At 39.8% G+C, this 23,829-nt stretch overlaps 1 protein-coding gene across 2 annotated transcripts in view; it reads right to left on the bottom strand.

The window, feature by feature from the left end:
- Window positions 1-20,523, bottom strand: part of EEA1 (early endosome antigen 1) — a 119,420-nt gene extending 98,897 nt beyond the window's left edge. Inside the window, exon 1 of one of the 2 annotated variants that reach the window (XM_044228845.1) lies at window positions 20,333-20,523. In XM_044228845.1, coding sequence (XP_044084780.1) covers window positions 20,333-20,356 — 24 coding nt within the window. In that variant the 5' untranslated portion in view covers window positions 20,357-20,523. The remainder of the gene's footprint in view (window positions 1-20,332) is intronic. The other variant, XM_044228846.1, reaches the window with a different exon arrangement.
- Window positions 20,524-23,829: the final 3,306 nt, after the last annotated feature.

Below are 23,829 nucleotides of genomic sequence, written 5' to 3'. Positions count from 1 at the left end.
TGAGTTCATTTAAAATCCACAAGTTCTCTTACTTCAAGGACAGAAAAAGTCAAAAGACAAGCAAGGCTCATTCATCACTGCTAGTGTATGTACCAACTCTTATTCTGAAAATTAGTAATTAAAGAAAGAAAGACTCCACCCCCAAACTACTAGAACTCATACAGCAATTCAGTAATGTGGCAGAATACAAAATCAATGTACAGAAATCGGTTGCTTCCTTATACACTAACAATGAAAATATAGAAATTAGAGAATCGATTCCATTTACTATAGCACCACGAACCATAAGATACCTGGGAATAAACCTAACCAAAGAGGTAAAGGCTATGCACTCAAAGAACTACAGAACACTCATGAAAGAAATAGAAGAAGAACAGGAAGATGGAAAAGCATTCCATGCTCATGGATCAGAAGAAGAAACATTGTTAAAATGTCTGTACTGCCTAGAGCAATCTATACTTTCAATGCCATCCTGATCAAAATTCCACTGGCAATTTTCAAAGTGCTAGAACAATCCTAAAATTTGTATGGAGCTAAAAGAGACCCCGAATTGCTAAGAAAATAAAAGAAAAACAAAACTGGGGACATCACATTGCCTGATTTCAAACTTTACTACAAAGCTGTGATCACCAAGACAGCATGGTACTGGCACAAAAACAGACACATAGACCAGTGGAAAAGAGTAGAGAGCCCAGATATGGACCCACAACTCTATGGTCAAATAATCTTTGACAAACTAGGAAAAAACATACAGTGGAAAAAGACAGGTCTCTTCAATAAATGATGCTGGGAAAATTGGACAGCTATGTATAGAAGAATGAAACTCGACCATTTTCTTACACCATACACAAAGATAAACTCGAAATGGATAAAAGACCTCAATGTGAGGCAGGAATCTATCAAAACCCTAGAGAACATAGGTAGTAACCTCTTTGACATTGGCCAAAGCAACTTCTTTCAAGACAGGTCTCCAAAGGCCAAGGAGATAAAAGCGAAAATGAACTTTTGGGACTTCATCAAGATCAAAAGCTTTTTCACAGCAAAGGAAACAGTCAATAAAACAAAGAAGCAACCCAAAGAATGGGAAAAGATATTCACAAATGACAATACAGACAAAGGGCTGATATCCAAGATCTATAAAGAACTCAAACTCAACACACATAAAACAGATAATCATGTCAAAAAATGGGCAGAAGACATGAACAGACACTTCTCCAAAGAAGACATACAAATGGCTAAGAGACACATGAAAAAATGTTCATCATCACTAGTCATCAGGGAGATTCAAGTCAAAACCACATTGAGATACCAGCTTACACCAGTTAGAATGGCCAAAATTAACAAGACAGTGAACAACAAGTATTGAAGAGGATATAGAAAAAGAGGAACCCTCTTACAGTGTTGGTGGGAATGCAAGTTGGTGCAGTCACTCTGGAAAACAGTGTGGAGATTCCTCAAAAAATTAAAAATAGAACTACCCTATGACCCTGCAATTGCACCTATAGGCATTTACCCCAAAGATACAGATGTAGTGAAAAGAAGAGCCATCTTTACCCCAATGTTCATAGTAGCAATGGCCATAGTCGCCAGAAGGAAGAGCCAAGATGCCCTTCAATGGACGAATAGATAAGGAAGATGTGGTCCATATATACAATGGAGTATTATACCTCCATCAGAAAGGATGAATACCCAACTTTTGTATCAACATGGACAGGACTGGAAGAGATTATGTTGAGTGAAATAAGTCAAGCAGAGAGAGTCAATTATCTTATGTTTTCACTTACTTGTGGAGCATAAGGAATAACACAGTGGACATTGGGAGAAGGAAAGCAGAAATGAGTTGGGAGAAATCAGAGGGGGAGACAAAAATGAGAGACTGTGGACTCTGAGAAACAGTTTTGGAGGGGAGGGAGTTGGGGGGGTTTTATGAGCCTGGTGGTAGGTATTAAGGAGGGCACATATTGCATAGAGCACTGGGTATGGTGCATAAACAATGAATCTGGAAACACTGAAAAAATAAAATAAAATTTAAAAAAAGAAAAAAGAATTGGGGCTCCTGGATGGCTCAGTTGGTTAAGCCACTGCCTTCATGACTCAGGTCATGATCCCAGAGTCCTAGGATCGAGTCCCATATCGGGCTTCCCCTGCTCTGCAGAGAGCCTGCTTCTCCCTCCTTCTGCCTGCCACTACCCCTGCTTATGCTCGCTCGCTCTCTCTCTATCTCTGTGTCAAATAAATAAATAAAATCTTTAAAAGAAAAAAAAAGAATTAAGCATTTACTCTGTCCTTCCAGTATGCACTGAAATTCATGGCAACCAAACAGCCCGCTTGATGTTTAAAGTTCTTTACAGAAAAATGTCAGCTAATGTATGCAGAAGGAATGAAAGATTTAGAAAATCATCATTTTGCAACTGTTGATAAAATCAGTATTCTCAACTTCAGTGACATAAAACCTCTCCTGAATCTCCCTCTTCAAATAAGAAATATTCTGACCTTTAAATTCTATCAGATCTCTTACTTATATTCTTTTAACACTTAATCATAATATAAGGAAGAAGAAAGTTATGTCTGTGTGAAATTGTTTCAATAATGACCCTCAATGAATCACACCTATATTTTAATGCTCTTGTAATTCTCTTGTGTAATCCTCTCCCACATGGACTCTGGACTGGCCATGAGACTTGCCTTGGTTAATGGTAGAGTAGCAAATGAGATACAAACACAGACTTGAAAAGTTTTTGCACAATGGGATTTGCTCTCTTATTGATGGAAACTCCTCTGCTACAATATAAGCCCAGGCCAGCCTTAGACTTATATGGCCCAACGAATATATTCAGCCATCTGAGTAAGTACTTTAGACTATCCACTGAATCAAACTGACAAATAACCCCAGCTATCAGAATAACTTCAAGAGAGTCCACCAGAAGAACCACTCAGCCAGACCTAACCCAAATTGCTGACCCACAAAATCTAGAGCAAACAAAATGGTGGTTGTTTTAAGTTAAGCCAAAGTTTGAGGATGGTTTACTTTGCAATAGATACAACTAGATACAGTAGATATAATGTGGTCTCTTCTCCACAAAATAGAAAAGGAACCTTATTGAGGCTAATACCCCTAAACAGAATGAGGTATTCACATTTCCTAATAAGGTCACAATAAAAGTGTCCACCTGAATTTAATGGGACATACAATAGTTTTAATACATTTTTTAAAAAGGATTAATATAACTACTCCATTACTTCATTTTGTTTTCCATATTTTCTTTTTCAACTGTTCAAGTTAAACAAGAAACCGTAAAATTAAACGACAACTGCCAATCTAGTTTTCAGGGTATTTGAGTAAAATCAAGATGTTTTTATTCTTTGACAATAGTTATTGGTGGAAAGAATATTGGAAAATAACCCCTTTCATACATGGTTAGTGGCACTATAACTAAACGTAAAAAAGGTACATACTCTCTGACTTAATGCTTAGGAAATTACTCAGTGGACAAAACTACCCCCTATATATGTACAAGCATGTTCACTGTGGTATTGTTTATAACAGCAAAACTGAAAACAAAACTAAAATGTCCTTCAACAGGGGACTACTTAAATTTTGATAATCCATAGACTATAACATAGCTATTAAAAATAAACAAATAATATTGTTTTATTTGGGGCACCTGGGTGGCTCAGTCAGTTAAGTGTCCTACTTTTGATTTTGCCATGATCTCAGGGTCATGAGATCAAGCCCCATCTGGGGCTCCATACTAAGCTTGCTTAAGATTCTCTCTCTCTCCCTCTCCTTCTGAGCCTCTACCCCCTGCCCCACCCACTCATACTCTCTCAAAAAGAAAAGGTAGTTCTGGAAGTGGTGGTACTAAAAGATGTCCAAAGTATATTAAGTGCAAAAAAAAAAATCAAACTCATGAATAATATCATATTTGTATAATATTAATGGATATGTGTATCAGAAAATTGTGAAAAAAACAGAAAGAAACTATTAGCCAGGATTACTGAGGCAGGGACCTTCTATTTTTCATTTTATACCTTCTGTATTCCTAATTCTAACTCCTGGTTGTCAGCCTCAAACCTCATATAAAATTTGTTTCAAGTCCTTTCTGCTTGCTTCTAAGTCTTCAACCTTGAAAATGGTCACTAACACTCTTCACTAATCTCCATTATAATTCTACCACCTTTAAACTTGTCTCATAATTCATTTTCACTAATTACTTTTTTTTTGTCTTTAGAGTTCCTTATTTCTCTGCCTTCTTAAAACTGAATATATCCTGATCCATATTAAAGTAGAAGGTTACTCGGATTCTTGCAATAATATGACCTAGAAAATTTATGGTACCAAATAACTCCACAGATGATTCTCTATCCATCATACAACCATATACAATAACAGTAAGCTTCTTGGGGCACTTGGCTGGCCCAATAGGTAGCACATGATAGGCAGACTCTTGATGTCCAGATCCTGAGTTCAAGCCCCATGTTGGGTAGGGTTACTTAAAATAAATAAATAATTAATTTTAAAAAAAAAAAAAAAAAACCAGTAAGCTTCTTTACCAATATATCACACATTTAACTCTAACTCATTTGTATCAGCTGAGAACAATTCCTATGAAGCCTGCTTAAGATTGAAATGTGAGCAATTCTACCTAACTAGAGCCATTCTATAACTTTAATGAGCAAGCAAGTACAGCCACCCATGTTGTTAAACTACTGAGGCTAAATAGAGTCCATTTCTTGTACAATTTGCCTTTCCAAGTGGCTTCTAAGGCTACACCCCCTGTTGCATCTAATTCCAACCCTTTCCAAAATTTCTCAAGTGCTAACACACAATATACTTCTGCATCCTAAGTCTTTCCTGCTGACCTACTGACACACAATACTACACTATACCAGAGAAGGGGGTCAGAAGCATATTCTTACTGGCTCTTGTTTTCAGCAGGGTCTGTCAAGTGTTCCAAAAACAGAAGTCCACCTAAAACTAGGAAGAGTGATTCAAAATATAGAAGTTGGAATCACGCAGACCTGTATTCAACTTCCAGTTTACCCACTTAAAAGTTCTGTAGATTTATTTAACTTCTCTAAGCCCTAATTCACATTTGTAAAGTAGAACTAATAATGTCAGCCCTACAGCCCTACAACCTACAGGTTGTAAGAATTAAATGAAATAATACATTTAAAATGTTTAAACCAGTGCCTAACATTTGATAGATACATTATAAATAACAGTCACTCATCATACTAAGACTTGAATCAAACTTTAAAAATTGGAGAGCATCTCAGAAATTATGTTCCAATTTTATCACTTCATAGATGAGGAAACTAAGCCCCTAGAAAGTACAACCGGCTTACCTGATATCACTCTGCTATCTAGTGGTAAAGGTGCAATTAAAACTTAGTTTTCCCCGGTCCTAATTCAATATTCTCTCTACTAACCAAAATATTTCTTGGTCACCTGTCAATACCCATCAAGACACTTAATTTCTCTAATATCAATCTCTTCAATGATAAATTACAGGGACAGATGGTGAATCATGAGTAAGAATCCTTCCAGCTCTAAAATTCTCGTTCTATGATTTATCTGGGTCCTAAACTGGCTAACTTAAAAGTATGTCCCTATAAACAGTCAACTATATTTCCAGTCTCAATATGTACTTAGCTAATGGTTACATAAAAGTAATTTTACCTCTCAAAAGAAGCCAAATCAAGAAAGGAAGAAAGGGGCAGCCAAGTCAGTAAGAAACTGAGATTATTAAAATTACATTATTAGTAACTAAATTGAGTTTGCAGACTGCACACAATTAAGTCAACGTTTAAGGGTTTTTTAAATATTTAACATATTTTTAAAATATCTAACATAAGGATGCCTGGGTAGCTCAATCAGTTAAACATCTGCCTTTGGCTCAGGTCATGATTTCAGAGTCCTGGGATCAAGCCCCACATTGGGCTCCTTGCTCAGCAGGGAGCCTGCTTCTCAGAACTTCTGCCTGCAGCTCCCACTGCTTGTATGTGCACTCTGGCACTCTCTCTCTCTCCCCCCGTCTCTGAAAAATAAATAGATAAATAAATCCTTACAAAAAATCTAACATATAATTAAATATCTAACATGTAGTTAAAATTGAGCTACATATTTGATGGAAATTTAGAGTATTATTTTTTTAAGATTTTATTTATTTGAGAGAGCTAAAGAGGAAAGGACAAGAGCAGGGGAAGTACACAGTACTTTAGAATCTAACAGAAATTTTCATCTACTGGCTATGGATTCCTATTGTAAGAAATATGTAGAATATCAGTTTCAAAGAAGTAGAACATAAAGTTCATAAGATTAATATATATATAATCATCTTTTATGATACAAAAATCCCTAAGAAAGACTATCTCAACAGCAGATGACTTATAATTTGAGTTCCCAAGGAAACAGACTCTGACACTCTGAAATCTACAAGCAGGCTTACTGGGGAGTGCTCTGAAGAACACCTGTGCGGACACAAGGGAAGCATGACTGGGCAGAGGGCGAAGATAAACAGCACTGATGAGGAGCAGTTGCAACAGCAGCCTCTGTTAATCCTCCCAAGAGTCCTGAAGCTGATGGCCCTTCAGAGAAATCCCAAATCAAGGCATGAGGATGATTCTTTGTATTCCCTACATCAGCCAGCAATGAAGCTGATTCCAGGAAAGGGACATAACCTTGGGTGAGGAAGCTTCTTTCTTAGGGTAACTCCCACAGAAGGACACAGCTATGAGCCATCAGCAGCCATGACTCTAGGCAGCTAGGGTAATGTGTCTCTGTCTGAAGGAAGACCTAAGTGCCACGTCAAAGTACCCACTGCAACAAATGCACCTTACTTGCATTTGAGATACTCATAAAGGGCTATACATGGTGGAGTGGGGGGAGACAGTGGATATCTCGGTAAAGAAGGAAAAGACATACTATCTTCTGGAACCTACTACATTCGTCTTATATGAGTTATCAAATTCTATCACTGAATCCTTGTTTCCTATAGACGGTTTTTTCTCAGCAAAGACGCTAGAAAACAGGGAAAAAGTAATCTGCACGTATTATATAACATATTTAAAATGCTCCTTTAGTGTGGCAAATGATGGTTTTCAAATAATAGTTTTACCCTAACGGCACTTCAGAAATCACGTGGGTGGTGTGCTCAGTGGACAGAGAAGGAAAGTGAAGCCAAGAAATACTCAATGATTTGCCTAAGACATGAACTCAAGTCTCTTGTTTCCACATTCAGTGATTTCTCTACTTACTTTGGTGACTTTATACTCAAAAACTTAATAAAATAAAATAAAATAATCCTGAGGCATGAATCTTATTTTAAAACTCAATACCAATTTCTTCTAGGTCATTTGCATTTTCAAAATCATAAACATAAGAAACTTGAGTTTTATTCTAGTTAAAGAAATGCCAATTGGTAGTCTGGCTAAATGAAATATTCTATCTTTCTATTAAAAATAATAGCTAACATATAACCTCTATGATGGGCATGAAGCCAAGCACTTTGTCTACATTATGTCATTTAATGCTTATAACAATCCTTTGAATAAAGTCAAAGGGATTGCTCCCATGTAGCCAACGGGGAAAAATACGGTTAAAGAAGCTAAATAAGTTGTTAGCTAAGATTACAAATGTAATGCACAAAGCTGGACCTCAATCTGACTTCAAAGCTTGTGCTCTTAATGTTAAACCATCCACTATACTACAGCCCTGTGCTGCTTCTCGATTTTCCTTTTCTGATCTACTCAAATTTCTATGATGTACATGGTTTATTTTCATAACCAGAAACATGTTATTTTCAAAAAAATTTTTTAAGATTTTATTTATTTGACAGAGATCACAAGTAGGCAGAGAGGCAGGCAGAGAGAGAGGAAGGGAAGCAGGCTCCCTGCTGAGCAGAGAGCCTGATGTGCGGCTCGATCCCAGGACCCTGAGATCATGACCTGAGCCGAAGGCAGAGGTTTTAACCCACTGAGCCACCCAGGTGCCCCTCAAATATTTTTTAAAACTATATTATTGCTTAAAATATGTAAAAGCTGCAAAGAGATAGGAGATTATGTCAAAAAATAAAAGTCTCACAGAACAAAATAAATTCATACCTCCTTATCAGATATCTAACTCAGTATGACTTCCCACTTAATTCACCCCACACAACAATGTATTTTGGCATAGCACATAAAGACAGAAATTTTTAAAACATTTTCCAAATATTAAAGTCCAAATAAAGTATCACTGAGACTCTAAAAACTTTTATATTAGCACAGTTATGTAAAACTTAGCCATAGTCTCTGATATTAGAGACTGAAATGAGGGGGAAAAGGGTGTTTTTAAATTTCAACTACTGCAATAGTCTATGCAACACTTAAACAGATGCCAATGCAACTAAATTATTCATGTTCTTGTATTCAATATGTCAATCAATCATAATGCAGGTGACAGCCATGCTTCCATCCTAAAGCAAGCTATCCTACCATAGACCACATTGAGAACATAGTCCAAGGTAGCCAGGTTATAGGACCCCGTGTCTGTTGCCAATTGACCAAAGATGTGATCACCTGGACCAAACAGCAGGTATTCACAAGCTAGCTAGCAGCCCATAACATGGCCCAGTGGCAAATAAATAAATAAAAGAAAAAGAAAACAAAAAGGAAAGAAAGAAAGAGCCCAAAGCCAAGAACAAATAATGCTGAGTTCCATGCTTAGGATTCTGAATGGCAAACTATAAAGAGAAATTATTAATTAGCCACACAAACTGGCACTAAACAGATAAACATCGTAGTCATGAGGTAAAGTCAGAGTACATGAAAGATGTCAGCAAATCAAAGCTATAACCAAACCAAAGTTTGAAAAGACCATAGACTCTGAGTATGCAGAAGTCACGAAGAAAAAAAACTACACTAGAGGGTGAGAAAATGAGCCAAGAGCGGAAACAAAAGTATATAGATACAGAGGACACAGATACATTAAGAGTCACTGAGTACTTTAACATGAAAGTCCCTAATAGCCCTACCTCGGAGCCTTCAAAGCCTTGTAAAAACATCTGAGAGGCTCAGCCCCATATTAAATGTTTGATTTTGAATTTTCATGAAATTCCATCTTTCTTATTGCCAAGTGCATCCTTACTAACGACTATTATGCTATTTTTGAGCTAACCTGATGGATCCTTTATTCCTAGAGCCAAATGAACTTAATCAGATAACTATTATCACTACTTCAGAACCATGGTAAAGCTCATTTCTAGAAGAATGATGTGCAAATTGTCTGTTTCATAGTACCACAACTCCTAGAAGGAATAGTCTTTTAAGTATTATATGACCACACTCCACTTCCAATCTCAGTTGACTAAACCATCAATGAACACCTCTGGCCAGCCAGAGAACTATGAATGACCCAATGAAAAAAGATGCAGAGGACATTCTGAAGTCTTCTCTTGGGTTTGGAAACTGAGACACTGGGCCAGCCAACTACACAAAGAAGTACATAGAATTGAGCGGTCAGAAGTCCATCTGGGATCTTGAACACACTGAGTAAACAGAAACAAGGAGGTTGGACACAGAGAGAGACAGATAAGATGCCAGTGGCCCATGAAAGAGTAAGACAAAGAGAAAAAGTGCCTCTATCCCAGACACCATTACCATGAGGATTAACTGCACAGCAATTCTTCTTCATGGATCACTTTGAAACCTTCCACTAAATCTCCCTTTCAACTTAAACTGAGTTAAGGAAGTTTATAAACCTTGAAAATAAAAATCATTTGTTAGAATATTGTCCAAGGATGGCAAATTTCATTCCTGCATTTAATATTTAGTTTCTGCTTCCTCTACTCCATATTCCTCCGAAAGTAATCTGTGCTCCCAGATTCTACTCCCTTACTTCTCAATTTATCTTTATGACCTTCCTGAAATTGAACTAAGTACAACTCAACTGTTCCATTCAGTGGACACTTCTCAGTATTTATTTGACTTCTCTTCAAGGTATGTATTTATACATATCTAATACTTGCTTCCACTTGTCTCCAGAGTGCTGGGCCTATATTTTCACCCTCCTTGTGAACATCTCCATTGGGATGGCCACACCTCTAGTTCACATTCACCTTCCTCCCCAAATCTGCGCTTCTTCTTCCTTTATTCAGCATCTTAGTCCATTCCACTATCCTCTCAGGTACCCAAACTACTCACAAGTCAATAAGCCCTATCAATTTTATTTTCTTAAATTTTCTTGAAAATCATTCTTTCTCTGTCCCCAAAGCCACTGTCTAAATTCAAGCTTTCATCATCTCCTGAACTGAAAACTAGAGGGTGAGAAAATGAGCCAAGAGCAGAAACAAAAGTATACAGAGATCCAGAAATTCCAATAAAATGGAGGGACTTGGGAATCTTTTTTTTTTTTCAAGAATTCCAAATGATTCGAATATGAACAATTTTAGAACTAAAAAGTCGTTACTTTCTAGCCAGTCTCTCCCCTAATGGAGCCATCCTCTCTACGCGGCCAACAAGCTGTCAACATATATTACTGAAAAAACACCAAGCATCAAACATTAAGTTAGATCCTACACACTAAAAACGAAAACAAAATCCCTACCCTAAAGGAGCTTAAGTCTAGTAAACAAATAGTCAAGTAAACAAATTACAAAAATTTTCTAGATATCTAAAGTGGAATACCTCCTATATAATACATGTTTCTTGAATGCTGGACACTGGGGTGTGTACTTCGTGAACATTATTTCATTTAATTTCATTTAATCCTTCAACACTGTGAGGTATATAATATCCTCAATTTACAGATAAAGCAACTGGGTCTCAGCCTGAAATTTTGTACAAGATCTTACCCTCAGGAGTGGAGAAGCCCAGGGTTTAAATGATGGCCTAATACCAAAAGCCTATTCTAATTAGTATGGGATGTTTGGAGAGAAGAAGAAGAAAAAAAAGTAAGCAAATAACTCCCAGTGTCACTTGAAATGATCAGTGTCTACAAGTAATGGTAGGACAGCCTGAGCAGAATAAAAAACTTCTACAGAGGTATGAAGGGATGAAATAACAGGGTAAGTTATGTGAAACACAATTACTGAGAATGGCAAGGTCAAGACCTTGTGCAGAGGTACGTGGATATGAGCCTGAAATTGGATAAAAGAACCAGAGCATTATTGCCTTGTGTGCCAAGGTAAAGAGTTTAGACACCTCCTATGGGTACTAATTAGTTACCAACATATTTTAGATGAGTGATTTACCCAATTTACTTTATATAAAGATTACCTAGGAAAAATACTTTCAGAGGGTTTTCCTTATTACAAATTTGATCATTTAAAATCTTTCCATGGCTCCTTATTGTTTTTAGTATAAAATCCAAAACCCTTTCCAGTCTTACCTCTTACAGCGACCCCCATCCACATGCAGATAAACTCATAACTCCCGTAATGCTGTGCTATGCTCTTGCATTTGCTTGGTTCCTTTCTCTAAAGATGGCTTCTCTCCCTTCCTCCTCTTTGCCTTTCATTTTTAGCCTCTGCAAGGCCTTCATTAATCTCCATTCCTTGTCTTCTCCCTTCCTTCTTCTCCAACCCTTCCTTACAGGATTTGTTCTTTTTCTTTTGTCCTCACAAATTCTTCTTCTGTGTATCTATCAACACTTACCACATTACTTTAAAACTCCTCAAGAGTTTAATTCCCAAACCCAACAAAGTAATTCGCACAAAATTAATGCCTAATAGTATGACGAATGTCTACACACCTATATCCACACAATTTTAAAAAAAGGGAGTGATGGGCGCCTGGGTGGCGCAGTTGTTAAGTGTCTGCCTTTGGCTCAGGTCATGATCCTAGGGTCCTGGAATAGAGCCACATAGGGCTCCCTGCTCAGCAGGGAGTCTTGCTTCTTCTTCTCCCTCTGCCTGAAGCTCTGCCTACTTTTGCTCTCATAGCTCTCTGTCAAATAAATAAATAAATAAAATCTTTTAAATAAATAAATAAATATTTTTAAAGGGAGTTGGAATAAGAAACGTGTTCCTTGAAGAAATTTGGAGTATATAATAGTAATAATAATAATAATCCAACACTAGCATCAGCTAACATTTACAGAGAGCTATGTCCCAGATACTCTCAAAGTCCTTTACATATATTAATTCAGTTAGCCCTTACAACAGTCCTATGAGACAGATACTATTATTATAATACTAATATTATATAATATTAATATAGTATTATACTATGCTATACTATAACACTATAATACTATACTATTATAGTATTAATATAATACTAATAATACTAATATTATTACTATTATTATGATCATTTCAATGAGACAGAGAGAAACCAAGTAACTTGCCCAAAGCTACTCAGCTGGTAAATGGGATACAAATATCACACCAGGCAGTCTGGCCCCCGAGTTCAGCCTGTTAACCATGACTTAAACTGTCTCTTTAGCACAAGCAAAAGACCACCAGGATAAGAAGAGAAAACTCAGTTCTAGCCCTGGTTCTCTGAGATCTCAATCTCTATTCTTAACACACTAAAAATAAATCTACACAGAGAGAAAATAAATCCACTTATTAAATTTTGTTTAATAAATTAGTAGTAACTGCATCAAACTTAAACATGTAACCAATCTGGGAAGCCTTCCCTAACATCTCAGTTTGGATCAGGGACCTCTTGCTGTATGCTCTTGGGGATCCCTGTGCTTTTCCTTCCTAAGACCCATCCATGTGACAAAAAAGTTATGGGATTCTTTGAACAGTTCCTCTTTCACTAAGCTCCACAGTGGTTCATGTCTCTTTGACTCATCAGTGTGTCCACAGAACACAGTAGGCCCACACTAGACATCTGAAGAATAGATATGTTCAAAAGGTCTTCCCAGAGCATCTGGGTAGCTCAGTCAGTTAGGTGTCCAATTCTGGACTCATGTCACGACCTCAGGGTCATGAAATTGAGCCCCACTTCAGGTTCTGAGCTCAGAATGAAGTCAGGCTCCGAACTCAGAATGCAGTCGGCTTGAGGATCTCTCTTCTTCTCCCTCTGTCCTTCCCCCTGCTCATGCACATGCACTCTCTCTCTCACTCTCTCTCTCAAATAAGTAAATCTTTAAAAAAAAAAAAAAAAAAAAGCCTTCTTCCCTATTCATCACCCTTTTTTCTACTCACATTGTCATCACTCTAATGCAAATCGTAATTTCTTAGAGACTAAAATATTAAAATCTCTGCCTAGACTCCTCTATAGTTTTAATATATCACACACAACACTGACAAATTAACCTTCCTAAAACATTCCTTTCAATACTCATTCAGTAAACATTATTAACTCCTACTTTGTGCCTGAAGAAAACCAGGATGTCACCCCAAAATATGCCACTTTGGCATACTAATTATCTTTAATTAAAGGCACTAAACAGCAGGTACACAAGAACACTCTGACCCTCTTTTCTTCCTGAAAGCAGGAGATAAAACTCTCATGTCAAAGGCACCCTCACTGTACCAGGAGGAGAAAAGACATTCATCACCAGAGACAGAGAACTTAGGGCTGAGAAATCTGTATAAACAAACCTTATTAAACTAACCCCTATCTTCTTGGCTACTTCTTCACCATATACTATCCCTAACCCAAACCCCTCTGTCTTGTGAATTCTTCACAAATGCATTGTTTCTTTGTCTAAAAGGTACAAATACCTGTTCTGACACTTATTGGGGTCCTCATTCTCTTGTGAAGCTGCCCATGTACATGTAAAAATTTCATAAAATTTGTACCCTTTTCTCCTGTTAATCTGCCTTATGTCAGTTTAATTCTTAGGCCCAGCCAGACACCCAAAGAAGGTAGAGAAAAATTCTGCTTCTCCTGCATACAAAATATATTTCACTGCTTAATAAAATCTTATTGATTTCCTAATGCCTACAAAATAAAGTTCAAAATGTCAAATTTGTCTGCTGAAATAAATTAGAAGGAAAGCCACCCCAGACCTGGGTTTCTAATACCATTCCCTACTAAAAGAAATAGGGCTCCTCAGAGAAATGGCCAGTTTCAGGGCTAGGAAAGAGTAATCAATGAGCTTAAAATGCCCTAGTAGGCCAGAAAGGAAGGAAAGCTTAAAAAAAAAAATAATAATACATAGAACCATGTCAAAAAGACAAAGGGGCCACACAAAAGGGGCTCCCACTATTCAAATCTGACAGTTTGACCACCAAAATAATTAAGTACAGTGATGAGTTATAAACCATTTTTAAAAATTGAAATTATAAGTCCATGCCAATAGCAAAGAAAAAAAGGAAGGTCAGAAAGAGGAAAGGGAGAGATGGAGGGAGAGAGGGAAGCAAGAACAGGAAAGCCAATGACCAAACTGGTAAAGGTGAAGGGAATGCCAAAGTGGGAAAATGATCATTTTGCAGTCATTAAGATAGATCAGGCAAGAATCAACAATGGATACAAAATTTAGGGGAAATTTTTGATAAGGAACAAGATATTTGCATGTTCTTATAGGTAAATGTCTATTAACTGCAAAGAGAAGAAAAAAATAATATTTTACAGTCAAAAAGTTGGTCTATACCTTGACCTTTGACAAGATAATCAAAACTAATAGCATCTATGAAGGACTGAAAGACATCATGGGCCTCCAGATGTGATAACCTGAGAAGCACACATCTTCTAGGCAACATTCTGGCCCAGAATGCATAATCTCAATCTAATCACAACAAAATATCAGGTAAACATAACATGAAAAACAGTGTAGAAAAAAAAAAAAAAGTAGGAGGGGATCTGTACTCTTCATAAATACAAAAATATGTTGTGATGAAAAGCAGCTAGGGGCACCTGGGTGGCTCAGTCATTGGGTGCCCACCTTCGGCTCAGGTCATAATCTCAGGGTCCTGGGACTGAACCCCATATCAGGCTCCCTGCTCAGCAGGAAGCCTGCTTCTCCAGCTCCCACTCTCCTTGCTTGTGTTCCCTCTCTTGCTATGTCTATCTCTGTCAAATAAATAAATAAAATCTTTAAAAAAAAAAAAAAAAGGAAGGAAGGAAGGACTACTAAACAACTAAATAACAACTTTTAACAACTAAATATAATACCTAATCTTAACTAGACCCTAAACTGGTGGAGGGGAAACGCTACAAAGGACATTATCAGATCAACTGACAAAACTAGAATTATAGAGAGTAACTAAATTTATCAAGTTGACCACTATACTGTGCTTATATAAATAAATACCTACTCTTCACTGAAGTATTCAGATATAAAAGACAATAACTGATCTTCAAATGAATCAAGGGGGGGGAAATGACGCATACAGAGAGCAAGAGAAGAGAGAAGTGAAAACTGTCCCTTCTATTATTTTATTTTTCCAACTTTTTACAAGTTTGAAACTAGTTCCAAATAAAAAGTTAAAAGTTATGTATGAATTCAACTAGACCTGCACCATCCAATACAACAGGCATTAGCAACATGGGGCTGTAGAAGAGTTGAAATATCGTTAGTCCAAATTGAGACATGCTGCTCATGTAAAACATACACCAGATTTCAGAGACTTAATCAAAAAAAAAAAAAAAAAAGGAATTTAAGATATCTGATTAATAGTTTTTATATTGATTACATGTTGAATATTTTAGATGTATTGGGTCAAAAAATACATATTTAAAAAATTACTTTCACCTCTTTTTACTTTAAATGTAGCTACTAGAAACTTTATTTGTTTGAGAGAGAGAAAGAGCTTGTGAGCCATGGGGTGGGGGAGAAAAGGAAGAATCATAAGCAGACTCCCTGCTGAGCACAGAGCCCAAGGTAGGGCTGGATCAGAAGATCCTGAGATCATGACCTGAGCAAAAACCAAGAGTTGGCTGCTTGACAGACTGAGCCACCCAGGTGCCCCCTGTTTTACTGTTTTTAAAGATTTATTTATTTATTTATTTATTTGAGAGAGACTTTAAATTTTGTATGTAACTCACATTTGCATTGAACAGGGCTGAGCTAGACAATCAAGAATCTCCACAATGGGGTGCCACATTATCTTTGTAAATGTCCTTCTCAATTTCTTTCTGCTCTGGACATATCTCTTATCTCTAAAAGTCACTTTGTTTAAGCTACCTGACAGCAAGGACTGTATCTTATTCATTGCTGTATCCCCAATTTCTAGCATATACCAGGTGTTATAAATATGTTTATTAAAAGGCTATATGCAAAGGAAGGAGGGAGGGCAGGAAGAATGAACTTGTTTCCATCTCCACATCTTTGCTTATACTGTTAGTCCTTCCTAAAAAGAAACTTTCTACGACATCTCTTAAACACACACATTCTTCAAAACCCCATCTCATGTTCATTTTCTCCAAGAAGACTCCCTGCTCACACAGGCTGGTTCTGATCTTTCCTCCTCTGTCCTACTACAGGCTTCATTTTCTTTATCATTTTCTTTGAGACTTAATTATATCCTTCAGGAAGAAGTTAGGTCTCATATTTTCCCCCTATCTTCTACAGTGATTAGCACAGTGCTAACCATATCAATTTCAATAGTGGGAAAAAGGGCAACAAGGTGCCAGCAAAAGGGGAAATGGACTGTGCTGGGAAAATCTGGCTCTTGTCTCAGTTTTGACATCTTCTGTGTTGTCTTAGATAAATCAGTTAATCTGTTTTTGCTTCCTCCTTTTTAAAATCAGGTAAGACCTGTTGACCACTAAAAAAAAAAAAAAGCCTTTTATTTCTACAATTCTAGAATAATTAAACACATTTTTTTCTTTAGCAATGTAATAACACTGCTAAAATGTACCAGTGAAAGGAAATCTAAAACACAATAAATTTTTTAAGAAAGAAATAGCAGTAAAGTTTATAAACTGCCTAAAGTACTAAATACTGATCATCTATTCTTCTGGTCATCAAGCACTTTATTTGTTCTTTCTTTCAAAGATTTTATTTTTAAGTAATCTCCACTTTCAGTGTGGGGCTGGAACCTAAACTCCCTCCTCCCCAGACCAAGAGTCACATGCTCCAGGATGGCCCAGCCAGGCGCCCCATGGTCATCAAGAACTTTAAATTCATAGTTCTCTTCAAAGGACCATTAAGCAAAACAGTCAATACATACATATTGGAGCTACCTTAAATTTTTTTTTTTTCTAATTCAGACCCTTTCAAGCCTCAGAAAGACAACTTTAGTAAGCTAATGGGAAAGAGAGGAGGAGGAAAAGGAGAAGGACGAGGAGAAAAACCAGAAACAAATTTTCTGTAAAATACCATTGGGACCTTACTGGTGATGTTCAAACATTCTGAGTTACAAGTGATTGTAAGGACATTGTCTGTAACTTCTTTCAAAAATGCTTTTTAAAGAACATTATTCAGAAGAAAATAACAGTTAAAAGGAAAAGGTCATCTAAAAACAGAATGTTAAAGGAATGCAATATAATTTCAAAGCACAGAGCCCATTTCAAACGAATAAATTAACAACTTTCATCTTAATCTTGTGTCTTGTTACCTCTGCTAAGAAATAAGATTATCTTATACATTAACATAATGTAATATAACATAATGTAAAGATTCTAGTTATACTTGCTAGTAAATACCACCTGTGGACTTAATAAATATAATTGTAGGTTCTAAACTAGTAATACAAATCACCAGATTTCTTTAAAGCTTTCATCAAAATGCCCACACAAATCACCAGATTTCTTTAAGGCTTTGATCAAAATGCCACTATTAAACGCTGAGATTTAACACTGACCCATTTGCAAGCCAAAAGCTGAACTCCTCTGAAGGGACTCCAGGTCCTCTAAGGATCTAGTCTGTAGCTACCCTGCAGCTTCACCTCTGCACATCATTTGACTTCCTAAACTTAACTGTTCGCATTCTTCCTACTATTACCTGCCCCTTTCATGACTTCATGCCTTGGCATTTGCTGCTGTCTCTGCCCAAAATCCTCTTCCTTCTTTGGAGCTGCGAATATGACCTCCTACTGGAAGCTTGTCCTGATGGTCCCAACACCCTCACACAGAGCAGCACTCTGGGCATTCTTCATTCTTCTATTACAGAGCATTGTAATTACTTTTAGATGTCCACTTCCCCTTACCTGGCTATGAGTTTTAAAGGGAGGACCCACACCTTATTAACTGCTTCCCAGTCCCTTGCATATGTTTGGTGTTTACTGACACTCACTACAAATACAAAAGGGAAAAAAGTTAAGTAACTGTGAGAAACAATTCCAATTTTCCTGTAAAAGAGTATACACATTTAACACAGTGGTTCTCAATCAGGAGCAATTCTGTCCTTAGAAAACATATGGTAAAGCATGAAGATAATTTTGGTTGTCACAAAAGAGGAAAAGGATGGGGGAAGGGGGTGCTACTGGCGTGAAGTGAGTAGAAGCCAGAGGGATGCTGCAGAACATCTTAGAATGCAAAAGGACAGCTCCCCACAACAAAGAATTATCCAGTTACACATCAGTAGTGCCTTGGCTAAGAAAGTCAGTTGTCAAGTAACTTATTCATCTGTGATGATCCCATATCATGTCTCAGCAATAAACACAATTCCAATTCTGCAATTTCAATTGAAACTTCTGTAACTGTTGTGTATGCACCAACACACAGTCTTTATAGAAAAGCGGTCCTTATACAATGGTAATGCTTAACAACATTAAACCAAGAGTACTGGAAAGCATCCCATATTTCTGAAAATTAATCTATAACTACCAGAAGGTACTGGGTTTTTTTCCAAAGTTTTGTTTTTTGTTTTGTTGTTGTTGTTAGTAATCTCTACACCCAACATGAGGATCAACATCATGACCCCAAGATCAAGAGTCGCATGTTCCCCCAACTGAGCCAGCCAGGCGCCCCTGCCAGGAGCTACTCCTAAGTCAGTAAACACTTTATTTTATTTATAAACTTCAAAGCAAACCATAGGCCAACTAATTTTCAGATGTGGAACTATGACAAAAACACAGTCTGAGGCATGAGGTAATCGGTTCCTCCAGGTCCGAAGGAAGAAAAATCTCCAAGTACAAGGAGTAAATCATGCACAGATGTCTTTACAGTTGAACACAAGAACTGACGGCAAGAGTAAAGGGCATGCCCTTGCTATTGCCAAAATCATCGGCTTATCAAGATTTAAAAAAAAAACTCTGACAAAACCACTGCAAAAAAAAAAAAATCATCAGATGTCAATACAGGGTGGTGGATACACAAGTTAACTATTTCTCCCCCTGATACATGACCAAGTTTCACATGACTTGAACATTTCACAAAGCTATGCAGGAGCCAAGAACACTCCCTCCCTTTCCATATAGTGGATGACTCAACTGTCTTTGGCACACTCCCTGGCTTAATACTACAAATTCACTAATTTCTTTTGTCCTTTGAACAAGTTATTCTACTCCCTCAGTAACCAACCGAGTTTGGCCCCAACTTCCCAATCATTTACATTTTGTGGCACCCTATCAGTTAAAAAAAAGGGGGGGGAGGGGTGGCTCTCAGAAAAACAAAACCTTGAGTACAGCAACTCTTGTAGGAAATGATACTCTATCATCCTACGAACTGATTTCTAAACGACACACATAAAGCTTTCCATCGCTCTTGTCTTTGTATCTTAAAGGTTTTGCCTGCTTTCCCACACTGGCAGAAAGTGAAGGAGTAAGTGTCTATCACTGGATAAAGCTTACTGCGAATTTATTCTTGGAGAGCTCAAAAAAGGTACTGGGCTGAGAGGGAGAAACGCATTTTTAATTGGGGGAAAGAAAAGTTTCCAACAGTGAGTAATATCTTCCTTCTCAGCTGATTTTGCCAGCAAGTGTCGGTACCACGACTGGGCCCGAGCTAGGCCGGGTTTCACCACATGCCCCAGCAAAACCGCAGCCGAGTGTGGCAGGTGCGTGCAAAGTTGGGGGGCGCGGTGGGCGGGGAGGGTGGAGAGGCTGAGCAAGCCTCCCGCAATCTCCCACGGGGCGCTCTCCACCCGGCTGGAGGCACTAACTCTGCATTTGCGCTGCCATTCCCGGAGCTGGAAGGAACGCGCCGGCACCACACCCTCCCGCCCCGCCGCGCGTCTCACTGACAGCCCCGCGCTCGGGAGCGCGGCGCCGGGCCTGGGTGCGCGGGGCCGCCGGGGACTCGGGGCCCGCCGGGGCTCCGGCCTGCCTGCCCCGCCGCCGCCGCCGCCCCATCCGCCCTCCCTGCCCCCGCGGCCCGCCCCCGGGGCGGACGGCCGAGGCCTAACCACCTCCCGGGCTGCGGGGCCTACAGAAGGAAGGAGCCCGCGCTGAGGAGCGGCACCCGCGCCGCCGCCTCGGCTCCTCAGCTCGGCGGCGGCGCCCGCAGCCCCGGGCTCGCGCTCTCCCGCTCACGTGCTGCCGGAAAGACGGTTTCACTCTCTTACCCTCTGCAAAATCCTCCTAAACATGGTTTAAACACCACCCGGGCCGCCGCGGTGACTCTCCGGACCCTGCGCGGGACCACTCACTACTCGGGGGTGCGCGAGCGGGAGAGACTGAGTCGGGAAGGGACGGAGGAGGAGGTCGGGGCTAGGCGGTGGCGGCAGCCGCTCGGGCGGCCCCGACTTCCCCACAGGCGGCGAGAGGGAGCGCGCGCCAGCGAGCGACGAGGTAGCCTGCGAGCGCCCGCCCGCCGGCCGGGCCGCCCCCGTAACTGACAGCTGGGCGGACCCGCCCGCCGCTGCCACGCCCTCCCGGCCTGTCCATCCGCGAGGGGCGGGGCCTCAAGGGGCCCGGCCCGGAACTGCGACCAATCGGAAGCGGCGGCGGCGTGGGCGGCTGCGTGACGGACAGGCGGCAGGACGCTGGCGCCGCCGCTCCTTCCGGCGGGCAAGAGGACGGCGCGGCGGCCGAGCGCACTCCCGCACTCCGTCAGAGGCCGTGCCCGCGCGCCGGCCGCGAGCCCGCTGGGGAGGTGGGTGGGGAGACCCGGGCCCGGCCAGGGGATGTCCCTGACCTCCGCGGGAGGAGGGGTTCAGGGGTGGGTTCCTGCGGCAGCAGCTCAGGCCGCTTTGTAAAATTAGTCGCCGTGACCCTGGTCTTGACCCTACCCTCGACTGGATCCTCGTTTCTGCTGGGAGCGCTCAGACCCTGGGTGAAAGCAAAGGATAAAATCGCAGACACGACCTGTGTGGCTTCCCTCCTCTTGGCCAACCTCTGCTTTCGTTTCTCTGCTCCCTTGCTTCTAATTTCAGCCAAAGAGAAAGTAAAGAATCAGAAGAAAGAGTAGGAAGAAATCGGAATTTGACTTGGCACGAGAAGTTTAAGGTTGTCCTTTTTGGGCCATAGCATCAGTATTTAATCGACTGATGTCGCTAACATGTTATATTCTCTTCCTAAAGCCCTTGTGTGGCCCATTCTCCTAAGGAATATTAAGCCCTATTTTGCTAATAGTCATAAAGTGAATCGACATGAATGAGTCTGTTTCATAAATAATAATAATAATAATAATGTCCCAGATAAACAGGACGTGGACTTCAAACTGACTTCCAGGCACCACGTCATTATTTAAACTCAAAAATCACAGCTCCAGGGGCGCCTGGGTGGCTCAGCGGGTTAACGCGTGGGACTCTGGATTTCCGGCTCACATCCGTGATCTCTGGCTGGTGTGAGCAAGCCCGGCGTGGGGCTCCAAGCTCAGCCTGGAGTCTGCTTGGGATTCTCTCCCCCGCTCTCCCTCTGCCACTACTCCCTCAAGTGAGAGAGTACTCTCTCTCTCTCAAGTAAATAAATCTTAAAAAAAAAAAAATCACAGCTCTGGAGTCCTACCATTCTGCTAACATTCACAAGCTAAGAGGTTCAAGAGTTTTACCCTGGGAGGAAGAAAGAAGACTTTAATATTTATGTCTAAATAAGGAAAGAGACAGAATAATGCATTTCACCTTACTGGGAGAGGGGAAACCTGAGATCTACCCAAGCAATGAATGGAGTGCCTTTTGGAAAGTGCTTATAGATTCTTTGAAAAGATGCAGCAAATATTTTCAAATGAGTTAATGTAAAATGTTTTATAAAGTATCGTATGGTGGGCGCCTGGGTGGCTCAGTGGGTTAAGCCGCTGCCTTCGGCTCAGGTCATGATCTCAGGGTCCTGGGATCGAGTCCCGCATCGGGCTCTCTGCTCGGCAGGGAGCCTGCTTCCTCCTCTCTCTCTCTGCCTACTTGTGATCTGTCTCTGTCAAATAAATAAATAAAATCTTTAAAAAATAAAAATAAAAAAAATATAAAGTATCGTATGGTGTAATACGTTTCTATTCAAGACATGTTCTGTTTTTTATTGTGTTTTTTGTGTTGTGTCCATTGTGCAGCAAAACAGTTGTACCTACAACTAATATATTATTAAGTACTATTGATAATAGCGCACTTAAGTTTTTCCAGATAAAAATAGCAAAGCACATAATTTCCATCTTCCCAGACACAGGTACTTTATTTTCAGACAACATGGGAAATACTTTGACCAACATAGGGCGATAAAACTATGTGGCATAATAAATGCATAGCTGGTCTCTGCACCAAGTTACTGACAGAGTTCCTAAGACCCTGGTAATTCCCTGACTGAAAGGGTGCTAGGAGCATCTTTTGTTCTAATATTTAATCTTTGACCCTGATTCCTGACACCAAAGCTTCTCAGACCCTTGGAATAGCCACAAGGATAAGAGTGTCTGTATGCTAATGAGGTGACTGGTGGTTGGGGATTGCTAGGTAATTTTAGGATGAAGGCTAATCTCCAGAAAGATCAAGGCAGGATTAGCAGGTTGCAAGTTTCAGGTCCATCATCCCCCCACCTCTAGGAGGGAAGAGGAGCCAAAACAGTTAATTACTAATGGTCATTGATTTAATCAAACCTGACTGTGTAATAGAACCTCCATAAAAATCCTAAACCATGAGATTTGGAGAGTTTCCAGGTTAGTGAACACATCAAGGTATGATGTGCCAGAAGAGAACAGGGAAGATCTGCACCCCTTCCCCCAAATCTTGCCCTATACATCCCTTCCATTTGGCTGCCTCTGACTTCCATCTTTTGTAACAAACCAGTCATAGTGAAGTGTTTCCCTAAGTTCTGCGAGTTGTTATAGCAAACAATCAATCAGGAGGAGGGTGTTGCAGGAACCCTCAATTTATAGCCAATTGGTCCAAAGCATAGGTGACAGCCTGGAACTTGGGACTGATGTCTGACGTTGGGGGGCAATCCTGTGGGACTAAGCCCTGAACTTGGAGGGCTTGCACTAACCCCACGTAGTTAATATCAGAATTGAATTTAATTGCAGGACACCCAGTTGGTGTCCGGACAATTGACAAATCACTTGGTGTACAATAAAACCCCACACAGTCAGTGTTAGAAGAGTTGTTAAGTAGGGGCACCTGCCAGATCAGTCAGTAAAGCATATGACTCTTCATCTTGGGGCTGTGGGTGGAGCCCCACATTGGATGTAGAGATTACTTAACAATTAAAATAAAAAGGGGGGCACACCTGGGTGGCTCAGTCAGTGAAGCATCTGCCTTTGGCTCAGTTCATGATCCCAGGGTCCTGGGACTGAGTCCCTTCTCTGGCTCCTTGCTCAGCGGGGAGCCTGCTTCTCCCTCTCCCTGTTCTGCCTGCCACTCCCCCTGCTTGTGCTCACTCTCTCTCCTCTCTTTCTCGAACAAATAAATAACTAAAAATCTTTTTAAACAATCTTTCTTAATCCTAAAAAAAGTGTGTTCTAAGTAGAGAAAGGAAACGGGTTTTCTTTTTTCCCATTTAAAGTGAAGTTTGTTTCTCTTTTATTTTTCAAAAGTTAATTTAGTTTAAAGCTGCTTATTAATGTCACATGCTAGGGCCTTCTACACAGGAATTCTCCTGTGGAATTTCTTGCCTAATATTAGAAGACACTCTCACTTGTTCA

The sequence above is a fragment of the Neovison vison genome, chromosome 12 (genome assembly GCF_020171115.1).
Source record: "Neovison vison isolate M4711 chromosome 12, ASM_NN_V1, whole genome shotgun sequence".
In the NCBI taxonomy this organism is placed as follows: domain Eukaryota; kingdom Metazoa; phylum Chordata; class Mammalia; order Carnivora; family Mustelidae; genus Neogale; species Neogale vison.
This window is presented reverse-complemented; position numbering and strand designations above follow the sequence as displayed.